Source organism: Rutilus rutilus (assembly GCF_951802725.1).
Source record: "Rutilus rutilus genome assembly, chromosome: 5".
In the NCBI taxonomy this organism is placed as follows: Eukaryota; Metazoa; Chordata; class Actinopteri; order Cypriniformes; family Leuciscidae; genus Rutilus; species Rutilus rutilus.
The window spans coordinates 40,795,211-40,815,097 of record NC_140213.1 but is presented as its reverse complement, the minus strand read 5'-3'; the positions used below and the strand labels follow the sequence as shown (position 1 = coordinate 40,815,097).

The 19,887-nt window shown below is 38.3% G+C and overlaps 3 protein-coding genes across 4 annotated transcripts in view; 1 reads left to right on the top strand and 2 right to left on the bottom strand.

Moving 5' to 3' along the window:
• Positions 1–6,074, bottom strand: part of cfdp1 (craniofacial development protein 1) — a 28,173-nt gene extending 22,099 nt beyond the window's left edge. Inside the window, exons 1-5 of the mRNA XM_084408841.1 lie at positions 5,835–6,074; positions 4,637–4,763; positions 4,331–4,553; positions 1,846–1,976; positions 632–748 (exon numbers count right to left, since the gene is read on the bottom strand). Of these exons, the coding sequence (XP_084264967.1) occupies positions 632–748; positions 1,846–1,976; positions 4,331–4,553; positions 4,637–4,763; positions 5,835–5,901 (665 nt within the window). The 5' untranslated portion in view covers positions 5,902–6,074. The remainder of the gene's footprint in view (positions 1–631; positions 749–1,845; positions 1,977–4,330; positions 4,554–4,636; positions 4,764–5,834) is intronic.
• A 614-nt stretch (positions 6,075–6,688) lies between these two features.
• Positions 6,689–9,738, top strand: tmem170a (transmembrane protein 170A). Its single transcript, XM_084410075.1, has 3 exons — positions 6,689–7,152; positions 7,809–7,979; positions 8,073–9,738. Exons 1-3 carry the CDS (start codon positions 7,014–7,016, stop codon positions 8,201–8,203), a joined length of 441 nt encoding a protein of 146 aa, XP_084266201.1. The 5' UTR covers positions 6,689–7,013; the 3' UTR covers positions 8,204–9,738.
• A 1,671-nt stretch (positions 9,739–11,409) lies between these two features.
• The window catches only part of carmil2 (capping protein regulator and myosin 1 linker 2), a 41,920-nt gene continuing 33,442 nt past the window's right edge, over positions 11,410–19,887 (bottom strand). Inside the window, exons 32-40 of one of the 2 annotated variants that reach the window (XM_084410049.1) lie at positions 18,040–18,143; positions 17,118–17,871; positions 16,441–16,545; positions 16,074–16,110; positions 15,395–15,463; positions 14,634–14,981; positions 13,132–13,239; positions 11,882–11,986; positions 11,410–11,775 (exon numbers count right to left, since the gene is read on the bottom strand). In XM_084410049.1, the coding sequence (XP_084266175.1) occupies positions 11,573–11,775; positions 11,882–11,986; positions 13,132–13,239; positions 14,634–14,981; positions 15,395–15,463; positions 16,074–16,110; positions 16,441–16,545; positions 17,118–17,871; positions 18,040–18,143 (1,833 nt within the window). In that variant the 3' untranslated portion in view covers positions 11,410–11,572. The remainder of the gene's footprint in view (positions 11,776–11,881; positions 11,987–13,131; positions 13,240–14,633; positions 14,982–15,394; positions 15,464–16,073; positions 16,111–16,440; positions 16,546–17,117; positions 17,872–18,039; positions 18,144–19,887) is intronic. The other variant, XM_084410050.1, reaches the window with a different exon arrangement.

The following is a 19,887-nucleotide window of genomic DNA, read 5'->3' as shown; positions in this document are numbered from 1 at the left end:
CACTGTATATCCTGTGCAGAGAAAAATATGACTTCCTATTCAGCAAATATTCACAGTCTCAGAGGACAGACAAGAGCGTCTGTCCAAAATAAACTTATGTAAGGAGCGATGAAGACCCCGAGGAAGATCACAACAATGATTAACGTACACAAACTCCACCGACGTCCTATCTGGACTGATTAGTTTAGGGAGAAACACCTCATATATACACATCTGTGCACACTGCGGCTGAAACATACTTGTGTGTTGCTGTTTTTCCCTACAGGCAGATATGGAATTAGAGGATCAGAGACTCGCTATCATAGCTGTCAGAGATCAATGACACGTCTGACATTCCCTCTAGTCCTGCACGGCAAACACACACGTCTCCATCCATTCATCTGCACCAACCACACTGAAGGAGATCACATCTAATTACTGTAATATAACAACATCAATAACAAAGAATTAATTATAGTCAAGCGCTAATGAGTTATTCACTTCTGCGTCAGTGAAACACAAAACAGAACCATTAAAAACCACTTTGTTTCATTAATTAACTGACACAATGGTTGCAAACTGTAATTTCACATGTGCTGAGGAAGATCAGAACAACAGAACGAAGGAATAAAGGGTTTCACCGGGGCGGTACCTGGATCCAGAGGAGGGCGCTTCGGACAGCTGTGGCTCAGATGACACTGACTCTTCCTTCTCCTCCTTCAGAAAACTCTTGGCCTCCCGGGAGTCTGCGTCCACCTCTTTGGTGACCCTGCGGAGCACAACACGAGATGTAATGCTCAAAAACAATGAGACAAGATACTATAAACTACTGTTCAAAGGTTTGGGGTTTGTGAGATCATTTTTATGAAATTAATACTTTCATTCAGCAAGGACGCACTCAATTGATCAAACGTGACAAAGGCATTTACAATGTTAAAACAAAATTCTATTTCAAATAAGTGGCGTTCTTTTGAATTTTGAAGACTTTGCCATCACAGGAATAAGTTACATATTAAATATATTAAAATAGAAAACAGCTTAATATTTTCACATTGTTACTGTTTTTACTGTATTTTTCATCAAATAAATTTAGCCTTGGTGAGCATAACATAAGAGACTTAAGTGAGTATTTGGACACTTAATTCACACATTTTAAATCATACTTTAAGAAATACTGCAAAAACATTTTTCTAAGCATATAAGTATTTGGAAATAAAAGCATTTAAAAAAAATATATAAAAAAAAGTATTTTCTGGTTGTCAAACATAAGTGGATCATTAACCAACACCTGGATTCATTTGTTTTCAGATGCCACTTTTGGTTTGATATTTTGTGATTTATGAAGTAAAATTCATACATTTTTAAGTATCAAAAAGTGTCCAAATATTTTTGGGGCCACTGCACTCTTTTTATAGAACAAGTCTTAATATAAATCACATCTTGCGTTCATCAAAAGAGTTCAAAGCTTGTCAGTGCTTTGTGCTTGGCAGGATGTGAATATTTTACTGGCTCCGCTTTGAGCGTGTGACTGGCTCATAAACACAATGTACTGGAATTAATTATTAAAAAGCAGCAAGCTAGACAAGCTAGGATGTGATGACAGCATTGTGATTAACTATAACAACATTCACTGAAATTACCAAAATATTTCTATATGTTTTGGCTTCATTAATAACATGCACATAGTGTTAAATTAAATTACCTATTTGGACAAATCACAGGTTTGAAATTAACATATTTCTGAAGCACTGTTTCCAAAAAGCAATCACTGCTAGATGCTCAGCTCTGCATCTGATTAATGAATGCATGCTGTCATCTGGTGGCCATATAAAGCACTCACAGTCACACAAGGCAAGTCTCACTTACCGAACCTCTTCTCCTGCAAAATCAAACACCTTGGTAATTGTGATTTTGGAGGATTCTTTAGGTTTGACCTCCTGCTGCTGAGACGCTGTAGAGGGTTTACTGGGCTTATCTGGGCCAGCTGTAGATGTGGACTATTAGAGATAAAAAAAAAAAATGATGCATATTAATCTGAGACTATTTAATAAAACAAAAGCACAAAATAAATACAAATAAATTGAATTACATTTTTTTAACGCATTCTGACTGTAGAATCAAGACTACCAAGACACTGAACCACATGCAAAACACAGTAAGCTCAATGTTTCACCCAAATTATTAAAATATAATTAAATAAAAGGCAAGAAAAGACAGAAATGTTAGTACAAGAAAATTAAATAAACATTAAATCATAAAATGCGTGAGTAATTGTTAGAATATTGAACAAGCTACTTTGTAACTTTGTAAAAAAAAAAAAATGTTTGCAAAGCTGAAAGATTTTGATAGGCTGACCTACTGTATTTCTCAACCATTAAAGTCAACATGTAATGAAGTTGAAATAGTCTTTTCTTCCCTATTCTGATGTGTATCCTATGGAAGCTTGTTTCCGCCACAAAATAAAACATTTTAAAAGATAATTTCGACTTTATATCACACAATTCTGACTTTATAACACGCAATTGCAAGTTTATATCTCGCAATTCTGACATCTTTTCTCAGAATTGTGAGATATAAACTCACAATTGTGAGATATAAAGTCCAAGGTTTTTTTTTACCTCAGAATAGTTTATATCTCACAATTCTGACATTATAACACTCAATTGCGACTTTATTTCTCAGAATTGCGACTTTATTTCTCAGAATTGAGATTTTATATCACGCAATTGCAACTTTATATCTCACAATTGCGACTTTATTTCCCAGAATTGCGACTTTATAACAAGCAGTTCTGACTTTATATCTCGCAATTGCGACTTTATTTCTCAGAATTGCGACTTTATTTCTCACAATTCTGACTTCATATCTCGCAATTGTGAGAAAAAAAGTCCGAATTGTGAGATAAAAAGTCGCAATTATTCTTATTTATTTATTATTCATTGGCGGAAACAAGCTTTCATAGTATCCAAGTGGAACGGCTTCTCAAACAAGAAAAAACCTTTTGGGCGGGATTTGGATTTGTCCATAGGGAATTGATTGGATGGGTGGACGGTTGTGTTTTGCTATTGGTTGATCTCATGTGAGTGACAGGTTGTCTGGCCCTCACACCATAGAGACAGAGCACAACGCGTCATAATCTGAAGACCACGCCCACCCAGGGGGAAAACAAACCAACCGTCTCCATTGACTTTGCATTGCGAGAGGCTGCCTCCTTGTCATTTCTTGCTTCTAACAAAAGACAGAATAATGCCTAAAAGCTGCTATGTGACAAGGTGTACAGCAAACAAGCTAAGAAACCCAGAAATAAGTTTTCATAAGCTGTCGACCCCAAAAAACGAGCGTTTGAAGACATAAAAGTGGATGCAGGCTGGAACGAATGGGTAAATTGTGGGATCCTGACACTCAGTATGCACTAAAATACATTAGGTGTGCAGTAAGTTAAACATTTGGTCACTGGTGAGTCAAATATCCAAATGTCAGCTTTATATATTATATTTCTGTAAGATAAACTATCCTGTGTAGCCGATTACGGTCTCCTCCAGCAGGCGTACGTTAGTTCTCAGAGTAATGAGACACGTGACGCTCTGTCTCAACTGCCTGTATCCACTTTTATGTCCTAAACACTCGTTTTTTGGGGTTGAGAGCTAATAAAAACTTATTTCTGGGTTTTTTAGCTTGTTTGCTGTACACCTTGTCACACAGCAGCTTTTAGGCATTTTTCTGTCTTTTGTTAGAAGCAAGAAATGACAAGGAGGCAGCCTCTCGCAATGCAAAGTCAATGGAGACGGTTGGATTGTTTTCCCCCTGGGTGTGGGCGTGGCCTAAATGCGCTCTGTCTCTATTAAACACATCATCAGAGAAAAGAAAAGATGTTGTAGCAAGAGGGGAGGGGGTTATTTTGATTAAAGATTACAAGAGCACATAAATGAAAAAAAAATGTGCAGAGATAAATCATTTATTTAAAAAAAAAATACAACAAAAAAGAAATGTCAATTTTGATTTCATGGTAACTAACAGGTTTTCCCAACACATCTGCATCAAATTAAACAGAAGTCTGAATTATTTTATTTTTTTACTTAAAGGGATAGTTCACCCAAAAATGAAAATTCTGTCATATACTCACCCTCAAGTTGTTCCAAACCTGTATGAATTTCTTTCTTCTGCTGAACACAAAAGACGATATTTTGAAGAATATGGGTAACCAAGCAGTTGATGGGCATTGACTTCCACAGTATTTAAGTCAATAAGGCCCATCAACTGTTTGGTTACCGACAGAAATGATGACAGAATTTCACTTGAATTAATTTAATAAATTTTTGGATGAACTATCCCTTTAAGTTTCTTAAGTTACCTGCTGAGAGTCTGCACTCGGAGCTGATGCTTTGGGTCGAGGGCCGACATCACTCAAAAAACTAGCCCAAAGATCATCTGCATTCTTCTTCTGCTTAACGTCACTGTCCCCTCTAGACTTGGTTACAAAATTATCTTCTTCTGGCTCATCTTCATCTTCCTGCTGGCCTGCCGAACCTCCCTCCCCATCTTCTGCCAGTTTGAGGCCTCCTTTTTTCCTTTTTCTTTGGAAATAAGAGGAAAGTGAGGCAATTTTACTTAAGATCATTTTACTTAAGAATTTAGTTGAGTTTAAAATATACGTCACCTCATAGGAATGTCTGCTTTGGTTTTCTTCTTCTTCATCTTCACTGACTGCTGCTCGTTGTGATCCTCCCCTTCCAGTGCGTCCTCCTTCACACATTCACTCATGTCATCCTCGCTCAGATTATCATCTGATCAATAAAAGGAAAAAAGTAAACCAATGTGAATGAATCATATTTATGACCCTGAGACTAAATAAACATACCAACTAACGATGCATTATTGCCTGTTCGAAAATAAAAAGGGCTGATGTCAATTTCAATAACCTAAACGTGTGTTTTAAAATTATTTGGAGCAGGAAAATATGAAGTGGCAGGTTTTCTAATTCCATTGACCTAAATTCCTCTATGAGTGGGAATATTTCTCACTTAAAAGGCAGAATGTCCTCTCTTCTGGTCCAATATTTTTCTCATCTCAGTACCAGCTTGTTTTTTAACATATAGATGCCACCTCCTCCTTTCCCATCATTTATTAAATTAATAAAAGTCATTTTATTTAGTCCTTTAGTTTCTGCTGTACTCAATTGAAACTAGACTGCCCACACCACCTCCACCCCTACATATACACACATAAAATGCAAAACAAATAATAATTATTCCCAAATGGCATTTTCTTTACAGGCTCTCCGTTGCTTTTATATTAAATCATGCCTGGATATAGATTGAGCACTTATACATGTTAATGCTGAAAATGAATCTAAACAAGTCACTATGTTTAAAGGTTGGATCTCCTCTACCCATTGAAGAGCCTCCAGTGCTTCAGGATGCAAACCAATTTATAGCACTTCTAAGATTCAGACTGCTCGACAGGACCATAAAAGACCAGCAGGGGTTTTGGTGAATTATTTTGTTTTCATCCTTGTCATCACTGTCACAGCCAAATGGACATCTATCAGAAAGGAGTAACTATTGGGATCTGATCACATAAAACACCTGCGATCTTCAAAGAGGGATCTTAATAAAAATACCTTTTACACTCTAGAATAGATAAGTCATTGTCTAGATAAGTAACGTTAAATATGAATCCAAAGAGTGAGCATTAGCTAGGATACTTTTTGTGCAATTGTGTTTGCATATGATATCACTATCATAATGTAAAAGAAAAAGTGAAGCAGTACATGTGTAGATATATAAAGCACAGACGGCTTAGCTATATCTGTGCTTTTGCTACAACCATGCTAACTTCATGCTAAAATCTCTTACCAGAAGGGACGTAGTCTTTATCCTCATTTGAGGAATAACCATCCGAGTCGTAATCCGAATAATTCATTCTTATTTTTCTGTGTGGTCTGCTGTATCACCGGCAAAATCAGATGAATACTCGAGAACAATCACAAGAAAGACTGTGGCTAACCAGCTAGCTTTACTAGACGCAGAGCATGTTAGCTTGCTAGCATGATCTGATCTATAAAACACTCAATGCCTCATCCGCCTTCAGAGTCCAGAGAATAGTCGTTTCTTTTCAACTTCAAGTTCTTTGTTAGGTTGTACCAACCTTGTACTAAAAATGAAATGACAGAAAATGTTTTAAAAAAAATATGTATTAACAAGAATAATAATAACAATAACTTGATTTTTATTATTACGGGAAATTAAAGGTAAAATAGTATTATTAAGGTAATTATTAAACGTAATATAGTAAAGGTATTACAAAAATTCTGCCCTCCTGGCTCTTCTGTTCGATGACAATATATTTTTATATAATAATATGTAACTTACCAACCATAGAAACCACGACAGGAAATATATATATATATATATATATATATATATATATATATATATATATATATATATATATATATATATATATATATATATATATATATTAATAATAGTATATAAATAATAATAATAATATTGTTAATAATATAATAATAATAACAATAACAACAATAGTAACAAAATAATAATAATATATAGTATATAAATAACAACAGCCTACGGTAAATTATTTTTTCATATTCTGCCTGTCTGGCTATTTCAACACTCCGAATAGAATTAGCAAAAGACAGTCACGATCTATCCATATGATATGTGAGTCATGTTTTATGGATACCGCGAAGGGACATGCGCTACAACCATACAGGCCCCGCCCACAAGCCTGTCGCAAATCGCAGGTGACAGCTAGATAATCTCTCAAACGTCAAACCTGACACAGTTGTGGTCTTTAAAACTAATTTTCCCGGTTTTTCAAATGTGTTACAGAGCATCGCTAGTGCTTTTAGTTTAATGAGAGTAAATCCGAGCACTCATCGGGTTTGCGCAGTTGAAGTGGACGTTGATTCAGATGGAAGAGCATCTGTGCTAAAAACAAACGCTCTGCTCAAGCCCACATTCCTTTTCTAATGCGGTTATTCGGATTTGACACTTTTCTCACGCATGATCGCAGTGTTGATCTCAAGAGAAATTCAGGACGCGGAGATGGGATTCGTTCAGCAGATCCTCAGTTTGAATTTGGTACCGAGGACAAATGTGACCAACTGCGGGAGGAACGACACCTCTCTGTGCGATTTCTCCGGTGAGTTTCCTCGCCACAGCCGACATTACTCATCAGTTCGATCAGCTCATGTTTGTGCTACTATGAGATTCAGATACTATTATTGTGTTGTATGATTTTTTTTTATGACTTTACTGTGAAAAAGTGGTCAAGCTTTCAATCTGGTAATGGGTTAGCAACTAATGCTAGTGTGTTAGCTTGTCCGGCTAATGTTACTTTAGTTTGCTGAAATGATGGTGTTACTGAGAGATGGATATCTGTCTGTCTGTCTATCTATCTATCTATCGTTATGTCTGTTTGTTTGTTTATCTATCTGTTGTTCTTTCTATCTATCTGTCTAACAGTCTTTCTAGCCATCTGTCTACCATTTCATTCATCCATCTGTCTACCTTTCTGTGTGTCTATCTTCTTCAAGTTGTGTGACAGAAATATGGAGTTGAATATTTAATTAACAGGATTACAGTACAGGCTTGTAATATAACAAATGACGCTTCACCACTAACTATCAGTCTTAAATTCCATGATGCCAGTCATTTAGATATTTTCTTAGATCCCACGGGAGATGTTTACATCACAGGCGTGGGAAGGTTTGATAGACTCTGTTGGCTGATCTTCAGGCTTTGAATGTGTTTCTTCATGCCACTGTGTGATGTCTTTCCTTCTTTTTTTTTTTGCAGAGATGTGGTATGGGGTGTTCCTGTGGGCTGTTGTGTCCTCGTTGATGTTTCACCTGCCTGTCGCCCTCCTCGCTCTGGCAACACTCCGCAGACATAAGATGGCACGGTTTTTCCCAATCGGCATCCTGCTCATGGCCATCATCGGCCCGCTCTTTGGAGGGGTTCTCACTAGTACGTAGCTTGTTTTTCGTCTAGTTACATCTGAAATATATAATAAATGATGAATATGAAATGCGTATAGACATACGAATTGTCTTCTTACAGGTGCAGCTATAGCAGGAGTCTATAAGGCGGCTGGGAAGAGTATGTTCTCCTTGGAGGCGTTGGTGTTTGGAGTGGGACAGTCGTTGTGTGTTTTTATCATTTCCTTCTTCAGAGTGCTGGCGACCCTGTAGCACTCAGACATTGGCACACCAGACCGCCGTCACCCTGGGCGTCATATGCAAAACATGGAGGCCTTACTTCCCAAACAGTCCCAACGGTTTCCTTACTGATACGGAACAGTGGTATCTTTTTCCAAACGGGTTTCTGATGAGTGCATGGAGTAACGTGAAACATTTCATTTGAAAATGAAACGAGTTACCTTTAAAGCAGCGTTAGACTTGTTACAGGTGGAGTCATTGCACGTGTATTTTTTTATTTTTATTGATCATTATGGATGACATTTTGTTTGTTAGTTTCTTTTCATTTTCCTTTCTTAACACTAAATTAGTCTTTTATAAAATTTTGGATGAGGTAAAGACTCATATAATGTACATACTAAAGCCTATCCCAGCTTGCTCTTAAATTACGCTCGAGAGGAACAACTTGCATTCACTTTGCACTGATTATATGAATCCTTTAGGCCAAAGGCTAGAAACTTCAATCTGTTTCTCTTCTTCACACTGTTTTCTGTATATTTTGCCCCTGAGTGTGGGCATATTTGGAGAGATTACAGTTGAACACACTTGTCTGTGGACTTTGACATTGTAATCGCATCACAGCACAAGATTTTGTGGTTTTTACATTCAAAGTCTTTAAGAATTTGTTTTCCAAGTGGGCTCCAGGATTTGGCCTTCACATTGAATTTTTCTGTATATATTAGAGTGATATAATCTTGCTTTGACACTTGTTTGCCCATAAGATTCTCACCTCTTATGCCTAATATGCGAATGTAAACCAGATTTCAGCTGAAACCATATATAGAATCACTTAAATCTTCACCAAAGAAATGATAACACTAATCTACAGCTGTTATACGTTTCAGATACTGTTATTTTTGAGAAAGCTCAAGTGGGAAGATGTTTAATGACTAAATCGAGCAAAATTACTACAGAATGTACAAAATGATAAATCATTTCAGAAACCCAAGTTTATGTGCAGAAGTATATAAAATAATATGCTTACATTGCAACAAAAAGTATAGTCACTCATATAGATGTTCTCCCTTATTCTTGTTACATTAACAGCAAGAGGTGTAAAGCTGAAAGGGATACGAATATGATCTTAAGGAATTTTCAGCCTGACATCTAAACCAAATTTAGTTCTCAAATATTAGTTTTACATTTCTTCCGTATAAGCATTTGTAGACTTGTGTTCTCCCGTATTACAAGCCCTCAGGAAGTTCTTGTGTTCTGGAAGTGAGTTCATCTTTTACGATTGGAGCGCTAACATTCGTGGGACGCACTGAAAGCTATGCTTTATTTGTCTGAGCCTATGGTCTCTCAATTGCACAAATGGATTTATTTTTCTAAAGTCGAATCATTCATGGTGGAGTGACTGCTCATTGTTTTTGTGGTTTGTCTTTGATTGTATGGTCTTATCGAGAAACGGATTTGCTCTTTGCGACGTGATACTTTCCATTAATTTTTTTCTGGGCAAGTTTAATTTTCTTACTGTATAATAAGTGCCAATTGCTAGTATTTTCATGAAATAAAATGGTTTAGATTATAATAACACCACCTTGTTTTGATATATTAACGTATTATCCTTCGGTTTGGGGTGTAATATGTCGGACGGGAGGGTGAACGTGTGCCTCAGACATGAAAATATCAGCTGAAAGAGTAGTAAAAACAATTTGGTTTCATTCCAAGCGGAGGGCGGTTTACTCACGCCACTCTCATCTGTGGTTTAATGATGCTTCTGTGTTCTCCAGCACTTCCACACTCACAGATGGCTCTCCTGTGTTCCATTAACATTCACCAGCCAAATCTGCACAACCGCCACTTGCTGTGTACTGAAGAGAGTAATGTGCTGCAGAAACACACGCAGCGTGATGACTCAAATCATGTGGGCTTTTCTGCTAACAGAGGCCCAGTTCTGTATAGGAATTAAAGGACATTGTAATATGAAGTGAAAACACTATTTTTAAAACATAAAATAACCGGGTTTTTTTATGCCAACAGGTTTGGAAAACACTGATTTTAGCGTTATCACTTTACATAATTACCTTTATAAATCCTACAGTGTACACAGATGAGCCAAAACATTATGACCACCTACCTAATGCTGTCAAATTTACCTCATGAATGGCTGGACCCAGGGTTTTCCAGCAGAACATCGCCCATTGCCATCACTTCCCCAGGTCAATGGCACATTTAAACATGGCCTTCCACATGATGTAAAAGAAAACGTGACTCATTGGACCAGGCGACCTTCTTCCACTGCTCCAAGGTTCAGTTCTGACGACGTGTGCCCATTGTTAGCGCTTTCGACTGTGGACGGGCAATCATGGGGACTCTGGTTTGCAGTTATGCAGCCTCATACGCATCAGTGTGATGCACTGTGCTGTGACACATTCCTCCTGTAACCATCATTAAAATGTTGTGCAACTTGTGCCAGACCAGATGGGATAGCCTTTATTGCCCCCGTGCATCGATGAGCCTTGTGGCGCCCAACACCCTGTCGCCAGTTTGTGGTTTATCCCTCCTCGAACCACTGTTGACCAGGAGCAATCCACAAGCTTTGCCATTTCAGAGATACTCTGACCCCGTCGCCTTGCCATAACATTTTTGGTCCTTGTCAAAGTCGCACAGATCTTTATTCCTGCCCATTTCTCCTGCATCCAACATGTAGATTATGATAACTAATTGTTTGGTTACCATCTATTCTACCTAAACCTTAATATGTGGCCTTGTTAGGAGATTATCTATGATATTCGCTTCACTGGTCATAATGTTTTGTATATTTGGTTGTAATATACAACCAAAATAAGGGGGCATCTTATGATCTCAAAATGGCTATTGCATGATTTAATGTCCCTTTCATTCTTTTGTCATTGTAGACCTTCTAAATGTTTCAATGTGGTTTACATTGCAATATCAGGTTTAGAGCCATTTCTACAATAAAATCTTGAATATACTTGCAGTATGTGATGTAATACACGTTAAATAAATGTTTTCCAAACATATGCAGGGAGCTAAAAAGCATATAGATAGAGGTGCTGCTGGGGTGACTGCAAAATATATCATACCCTTAGATTTACTCTCTTTTTACATGTTGTAATGTTGGTAAGTTTAATCAAATCACACCGGCAAACGTTTCATTGCCAAACTTCCTTTGATTCGCACCAAATGGAAGCTGTGTTGAGGAATAAATCCATGAAAAAAGTCAGGACTCGTAATGACACAACAGAATTCACTTTTTAATCATTATTAACAAGTATAGGTATTGATTTACTCTTCTTTTTTTTCTTTTTTTTAAACGCATTTGTTCATAATTCATTCTTTTGTACATAATCTGGCGTGCAAGGCAAAGGTACACATAGAAAATAGATTTGCGCAGGGTCAGTCCATGTGTGTCTCAGGTGAGGGGGATTCAGTTCTTTGGTCTGATGTTTCTCCCTGCGTTGTGTGCTCCTCTGAGACTGTCTCGCTCCTCTCCTGGTTGGTCACTTGCTCGCTGGGCCCGGATGGGCTCTGCTCTGATTTGCTGTTTGTGAATGTTGTGCTGTCCGTCTGATCAGTGCTGTCCTTCTCCTGAGATTTCACTGTGAATGCACAAGACGAACACGTTAGTGAGATGTCTAATGGAAGTTCTGTGCAAACCGTATGTATAATGGTGTCGGAGTGGAGCTGATCTCTTCCTCCGCTCACCTTCCTCACCCTCAGGTAAATCCTCTGAGCAGGGCGTCAGTTCCCCCAGGTTCACTCGCTTCCCCCCCGGTGACCTCTGCCGTCTTGGCAGCGCTGCCTTTAGCTCTGAAAGAGGCCGTAATAACAACTGCAATCATTGAAAAGTGACATACAGTCGATTCTTGCTTTCAAAATTAAAAACAAAACAATTACAAAGAAAAAAGAATGCGTTTTGTGTTTTAAAGACCACATGAAATCAACATTTTGTGGCTTTTAGTCTACATGCTTTAGCTTTGAATTCATCTACACTACCATCCAAAAGTTTGGGGTCAGTACATTTTTTTTTTTAAAGAAATTAATCTTGTTCAGCAAGGCGGCATTAAATTGATCGACATAATGTTACAAATAATTATTTTTCAAATAAATGCTGTTTTTGAACTTTCTATTCATTAAAGAATCATGGGGGAAAAAAATGATAGTTTCCACAAACATTAAAGGAATAGTTCTTCAAAATGAAAATGATGTCATCATTTACTCACCCTCAATTTGTTTCAAACCTGTATGAATTTCTTTCTTCTGCTGAACAAAAAAGAAGATATTTTGAAGAATGTCGGTAACCAGACAGTTGATGGACCCCATTGACTTCCATAGTAGGAAAAAAAAAAAATACTATGGAAGTCAATGGGGTCCATTAACTTTTTCCGTCAACTGTTACCGACATTCTGGTTTGAAACAAATTGAGGGTAAGTAAATGATGACAGAATTTGTATTTTAAAGTAAACTATTCCTTTAAGCAGCACAAATGAAAGTAAATGTTTCTTGAGCGCCAAATCAGCATTTTAGAATGATTTTTAGAGGATCATGTGACACTGAAGAGTAATGGCTGCTGAAAATCCAGCTTTTGCTATCACAGGAATAAATTACATTTTATACAAATTATATAAATGACATTTTTTACTATCGTTTTAATCAAATAAATGCAACCTTGGTGAGAATAAGAGACTTCTTTCAAAAGCAATTAACAAATCTTACACACACCAAACTTTTGAACGGTAGTGCTAGCCTATATGCTAGTTGACTAAAAAGTTTTTGACACATTACTCCTAATAATACCTTTAACTAATCTATGTCACAATGACAGTTAGAGCAGCATTACATTATTACTCTTCAAACATCTCCCTCATATTACTTGTGTGGAATCATTCAGAGCTCTGCTCAGAAACACAGGATGACATATTGTGAGTGACAGCTGTGAGACATCAGAGGCTCACCCTCAGGGTCAAGCATGGTGGCGTGTTGGAGGAGTGAATCCTCATGGACAGACACGGCACGGCGCTGGGTAGAGGGCTTCATGCGGGGCCGTGGAATAGGGAGGGTTTCTATGAGAGGAAATACGGTCAGACTGTGTCCGTTCTTATAAAAGACATGAACACAATACAGCACAATGTCTTTTAGGGCTGTTTTATGCCTTTTATTATATAGGACAGGGAGGATTGACGGTGGAAATGGGAGAAATTGGGGAACATTACAGTCAGGATTCAAACCTGTGACCCTTTATGTCATGATCACGTCATGAACATCAAAAGGTCGTTTACAACAGATTCACAAATGAGAAAAATATCTGCATTAGGATGTATGGAGGAAGGGTGGAACTTGAATGAAAATAAAGAATAAAATGACAGGCTACTCACTGTCCACTGAAAATGCTGACACGTACGCAACACTTGACACCGCCAGGGGATGTTCAGCTTATCTCATTATCGCAATATTCATATTCTCACTTATGTGGTTATTGCACTAAGATAACATTTGGAGATACAAAGAGTATTTTGGACAAACACTCAAAAGAATGAATGCATTTTCATCAGGGCCCATTTGCTGCATCAGTTTCACAAGCATTGAATTACTGATGGGATAGGGCTAACTGAATTGTGTTCGGACTCTGAGAGCTTTAAGATCAGCCATCGAGGGAGGTGTTGAATGAAAACAGACACTAGTTGAGTCATTATGTGGCCCTACTTTATTATTATAAATTTATTTAGACAGGGATGGATATCATGAAGGCTGAGTGCGAGTGCATGCATGAAACAAAGTGAAAAGAAAGAAGCAGAATAGAAGACAGACTGTCAATCAATTAAAGGGATATTCCAATAAATATCATTATCTATCCATCCATCCATCCATCTAAGAAACGACCCCGAGACCCATTCTTTAAAATAACCGGCTCATAAGAGTAATTTGTTTTGAGAACTGGACTAACCTGGTTGTTCGGTGTTTTTGATTCACTAAAAAGAACTGGTTCATAAGAGTCATTTGTTTGTGAACTGGACAACACATTTTATAGTTCTTTTTTGCATAAAGGCCATGAGGACAACTCAATAAAAAAGACATTTCTTGTTATTTTTCTGCATTGTACTTTCTTTTTACTGCATCCCATTCGATAAAGGAAGTGAATTCACATTCACAACAAAATAAAATTTCATTAGCCATAGCCCTAAACACTGAAAACTGGTGCAGGAAATACCATAAATGTAGTCGACAGATGCCTTGATATGTAGCGCATAAGTAAAGTCACTATTTACTGATAATCTTGCCCTCGCTAAAATAAGTTGGAGTTTGACACACACCTTGAAGGTAAGAAAATATAAAGAGAATCTTAAGTTTTGGGTGAACTATCCCCTTAAAACGAATTTTCAACAGCATATTACATGAAAACTAGCCATCCAAACCCTGCATGCTGCATCATCCCCACTAGACTGACAGGGAGGCAAACCTTCAGTGACGGATTGTGCTCTCTCTGCACGCTCTCTGATATCCGTGCTGAGGATCCTCCGTGGCGAGGGGGCTGGAGGCGTCTCTTTGCGGGGAGATGGAGTCGGAGGCTCCTCCTGGGGCTGGGAGTGAGAGATGGTCTCGGACACCTCTGCCTGACCATCCTGAGAAGGGCTGGGGATCTTGGGAGTGACCGTGGCTGTCCGTGCTGCCTCACTACCGGGAAGTAGAATGGGTTTCATGGCCGGTTTAGGGGGCAACGGGCCTATAGGACGCTCTGGAAGTAGCGGCCTTTCTGTACGGTGGAAGTCCGTAACACTCGGGGTCACTCGGGTGGGTCGCCTGGTGTCTGGAGAAAATAGGAGGTTTAAAGTCAGCATGAAATAAATTAACTAAATGAATGTTACCTTATTGTGAACAATTTATTCTTTTTTTTTTTTTTGACCTTGTAATTCTTAATCAAAATTTCATACGTCAATCTTCCGATGAAAACTACAGACTTCTTGTTGGTTATGTATGCCGGACTTCTCCAATCATTTAGTCTGCTTAAACTCCACCCTTTCTCACAATTGACTGCAAATTCGCATTCAAATTTGTCTCTATCCAATCAAAAACTGATGGATAGAACAATGTCCCTGCCCTACATTTTTTCACTTGGATGTACATCACAATACGAAAAAATGTCGCTGCTCCAGTTTCATTGCGACTTTAACAGTCATCACTGCGATGAAAACTACTGAAGCTGGGTGATTCATTTCTTACCTGATGAGGTGGACATTGTGCGAGGTTTCATAAATGTAGGCGGAGGCTCAGGTTTGTCAAGTATGGCCCCTAAAAAGCAAGCAAAGTGTACTGAATAATAGAAGAAATGGCTTGACAGACCCATGCAAAAATGCTTCACATCAACACCAAATACATGCTGAGCTGTGCTAATGCTAAAGAATACATGCACTGAAAGTAGCTTCAGGAAAAGGATTTCAGGGCAGTACCTGCGGAAATTGAAACTGCCTTTAAATTGGATATTTTGCTGTTTGCATTAATCATAGAATTATGTGCAGACATATGGCCTTTGACTAGACTTACAAAATATATACTTGGCTACATATACACAAACACACACACAGGGATGGTATATATAGATATATTAACATAAACGTATGATAAATCAAAAGGATTTCAAAGAAAACAAAGACTTGCAACATGAATTAAGGTAAGAAGAGAAACTTCACTATATTTTGCATCTCACAATCAGTGAATGACCTAAACACATTAGAAGCACACATATGCCACACCATCAAGCAGTCACACCTGAAACCCCATTACAGAAACCCTGAGATCACCAATGTCAAAACTCAGATGTGCTGACGCAGCACTACCAGTGCAGCAAATTCTCACATCCCAACACAAGGTCTACATACTGTAACTGAATAATGTGTCTTACCCTCAGAGTTGGCTTTCCTCAGCTCCTCATCCTTGCTCTGTAAGAGGATAACACTGGTTTAAATCAGATGCCTAGTGAAGTAAGTGTATAATCTCTAATTCACCCAGACCTTTTTTTCATGCAAGCGATTACTTTGATACTGCGGTTTTAGCAGAGTAAGCGTATATTACTGGGGGAAAGGTGTTTTTGCTTGATATGAGGCATTTCTGCAGCACCAAATCCAATAACAGTAAATTATTTATGACCATTAATAAAGTTTAAAAGGTCTTCAGAGAAGAGAACAGAGTTCTTCGATTAATTCAGTTCAAAGTGGTATCTGTTTTTCACAATAAAAAGTTGGAAGCATCAATGAAATAGCCACACTTACCTGGCTCTGTTTGGTGTCGGTAGGAGATGTTTTGGTGACTCCCATGCGGTGAAGCATAACATGGAGACGCTGTTCAAAGCTGGATGAGCTTTCCGATGCATGTTTCTACACAATGACCCGAATATTTAATTCTTAGAACATTACAAATAGAGCAAGAAACATTTATATAACTATTTTTTAGAGAACTTTTTAGGATGTGAGATCAGCCATCTAACAAGAGTCAATATGAACCTCTAAAAATGATGGCACCGTCTCATCCAGGGGGCTTTTGGGGTAGGAACCAACAGCGACCAATCTATTTAAAACTGACTCACTGTCTTCAGCATTAGCAGACAGAAATCATATTAAAAATGGGTTTAAGTTTTCTTTTGATTATTTTATATCTATTTTACTGGAAAACAAAACAAAAATAGAGATAAGACAATGACTTTTTAATGTGTACCATCTGACACCAAAAGTACCGTGGTACTGCCATTGTACTTTTATTGTAAGGTCTTAAATGAAACCTTTTCACACAATATTTACTCAAAATGCACTTAAAAATCAGCCATTCGGACACAGTTTTTGGCCTACTATTTAACCTATAAATAACCAAATATAAGTAATCAGCCTCTAAGCATTTAAACATAATCTTCATTCATTTAAGTCTAACTTCATCAGAACCACTGCTCAAATACCTTAGCGTGCATGGCTGTGCCGTCCTGCTCTGGCAAGACCTCTGAGAGCAGGATGAGGGACTGTGATTTGCCCTCTCTGAGAGAGCGACGGATGGGTTTGGGCCTCCGCTCTCCATCTGGGGTGCGACTCTTCTCCAGGGTCCGGCTCTTCTCCCATTCTGAGGGTGACACACCTGGGACCGGGCTGGGGGATTTGGTGGGAGTAGGAGGTGCAGCAGGGGACAGTATTGGGGCCTCTTCAGTTTTGCATGGGGATGAGGCAGGAGGTATGGAAGTGGATGCAGGTGGGATCAGTGCAGGTGTGGGGGCAGGTGAAGGAGCTCTGGGTGACATTTTGTCCTCATTAATTGGTGCAGTTGTTGTGGAATCTGTGATGGTGAGGATGGTGAGGGTGGCCGTGGTTGTGGCCGCCTTGACTACTTTTTCCTCATCCAGTTTCTCTTTGTCCCTCTCCTTCTCCTTCTCTCGTTCCCTCTCTTTTTCTCTTTCCCTTTCCTTTGCCTCCCGGAGTGGTCGGATGAGATCAGCTATCGAAGTCTTTTTGGCCTTGCCCTCGGGACCACCGTCACCCTTGGCCCCTCGACCTGCACGGACTTTCTTAAAAGCGAAAAAGTCACCAAACTTCTTCTTAATGTTTTTGGAGGGGGCTGTGGTGGGGATGGGGGTTGTAGTGGAGGTGGTAGGAGGGACAGTTGTGACACACGTGGGCTCTGCAGGTTGTGCTTTAATGAGGGGCTCCTCCCCCTGGTGCTTTCTGAACACGAGGAGAGGAGAGGCATGATGGGAAATGTCTTTTGACAACCGATAAGGATATTTTTTTGTTAGAGATCATGTTTTAATCATTTGCCGTCATTAATTCCAGTTCTATGAAAAATAACATTGTTTTGCATACTTGTGCTTGTGTATTGTGTTGTGTACTCACAGTGTGTCATCAGGGATGATTTTTTTGGTGAAGAACTCTTCTACACCTTCATCAACCCTCCCCATGTTCTCATTGGCCTCATTCTCGCTTTCAGCGGCCTGCTCCTGCACACATACAAAGAAACACAAACAAAAGGTCATTCACCCAATTAAAATCTACTACATGTTTTATTCGAACGGGAAACTGTATTTTAGCCTGATGGAATGAAAAGATTAACATGATTTACACGAGACATTACTCTCAGACAACACACCCACAGACTGCCCACAAACATTTACTGAGCATCTAATACACACAAAACTTCAAAGCACTTGTGAAAATACCACACTATATGAGAGCTAGCCAACTTCCAGGAATATGGGGTGCACAATTTCCATGTCAGTTTGCAAAGAAACAAAATGGTGTCTACAAAGTACTCAGTTGACATTAGGAAGAAAAGAAAAAATCAATGCTAGATTTGACAAAGTTTGCACCAAAGTGAATACAAAAAATCTGAATGGCTGTTTGAAAGAATGTAAATACTGTTTGACTTCCTTTCTTCTCAGAGACAAGTGAGTGTCAGAAACACAGTTACGTAGTGTTTTGTGTCCAGAGATACCAGGTTATTTCAGCTTTCTGCGCCATCTACTGTCAGAGTGAATCTCTATTTTCATTCAGATCACCTGATATTTTTTTACACTTTGGTCTGAACAGACAAATCGCACGCGAAAATCAGACTGAATTTCGTGTTGAACATTCGTGTTGGTGTGAACAGGTGTTAGCCAGAAGAAGCTGCAGAATGATCAGACTTTATAGCAACAGTTAAAAGCGGTAAAACTTTAATAAATACAAAAAAAAACAGTTAAAAACTACTACTACAACATGTTATCAGCCAATCAGTGCCCTTTGATTTTAGTGTTAGGGTTAATGCTGATAGAAATGTTGCATAGAAAATGTGTAAAAAAAAATAATTAAAAAAAATGTTCATAGGGTAAGCTGTAATGCACTTCTAAGCTATAAACACTAATGTTTTTTAAATACTAACTCACATTTACTCATTAAACATGGCATGATTCAGACTCTCTTATAAGTTAGAAGGTTTTCTGTCTGCAATGCATTTGTCTTTAGGCGAATCTGCCTAGTGTCCCAAGAGAGAACCAAACCCTGCCTCAATTTTTCTGACTCTGTTCCCACCTAATATAATTACGCCCCTCAGATACAGCTTCATCACACACACACTTAAATGAGCGTATGAGTGCTCATCAGTGGTGACTGGTTTATCTGTCACGTAGCCACAGTAATAACACAATAGCCGCAAACATGGAGGTTGATTGTTGTAAGATCTGCCAGTCCTGATAGTTCTTATACAAGAGTTTTAATGACATTACACCACATTGTGATTGTGATAAATGAGCACAATGATTTTCATGATGGCAATCATTAATCTTTTATTCTAACAATATGTTGCCTGTAAGCTGAAATCGTACAGCTGATCGTTTCTACAAAGGCTTTAGAAATATTGGTTTGTATTAGTATTGTGAGGATTAATAGATATTAATGTATATATCAGAACAGAATCTGGAGCAGGATTCTTTTCAAGTGTGAAATGATTAGTCTAAAAAAACAATACACAAAACAAGCCCTTTGAGCTGTTACAATACAGCACATAATGTATATATAGCACAAATATATTAGTATTCATAATGGTCAGACAGAAAACATTGAAGATGAGGGATGATTATTAAGTAATGAACTAGACTAGAGAGCAGCAGTTCTTAACCAGGGTGTCGGAGGCCTCAGCAAACTTCCAAAGGGGCCTCAAGATGAACAATAAGTATTTGAAATAATAAATCATTAATATATTGAAAT

What these genes read in the sequence shown, in the direction of transcription:
- tmem170a (XM_084410075.1), top strand. Translation starts at nt 7,014, where the DNA reads ATGATCGCAGTGTTGATCTCAAGAGAAATTCAGGACGCGGAGATGGGA. An exon ending in CTCTCTGTGCGATTTCTCCG is followed by an intron (nt 7,153 to 7,808) that starts GTGAGTTTCCTC and finishes TTTTTTTTGCAG; the next exon opens with AGATGTGGTATGGGGTGTTC. An exon ending in CTTTGGAGGGGTTCTCACTA is followed by an intron (nt 7,980 to 8,072) that starts GTACGTAGCTTG and finishes GTCTTCTTACAG; the next exon opens with GTGCAGCTATAGCAGGAGTC.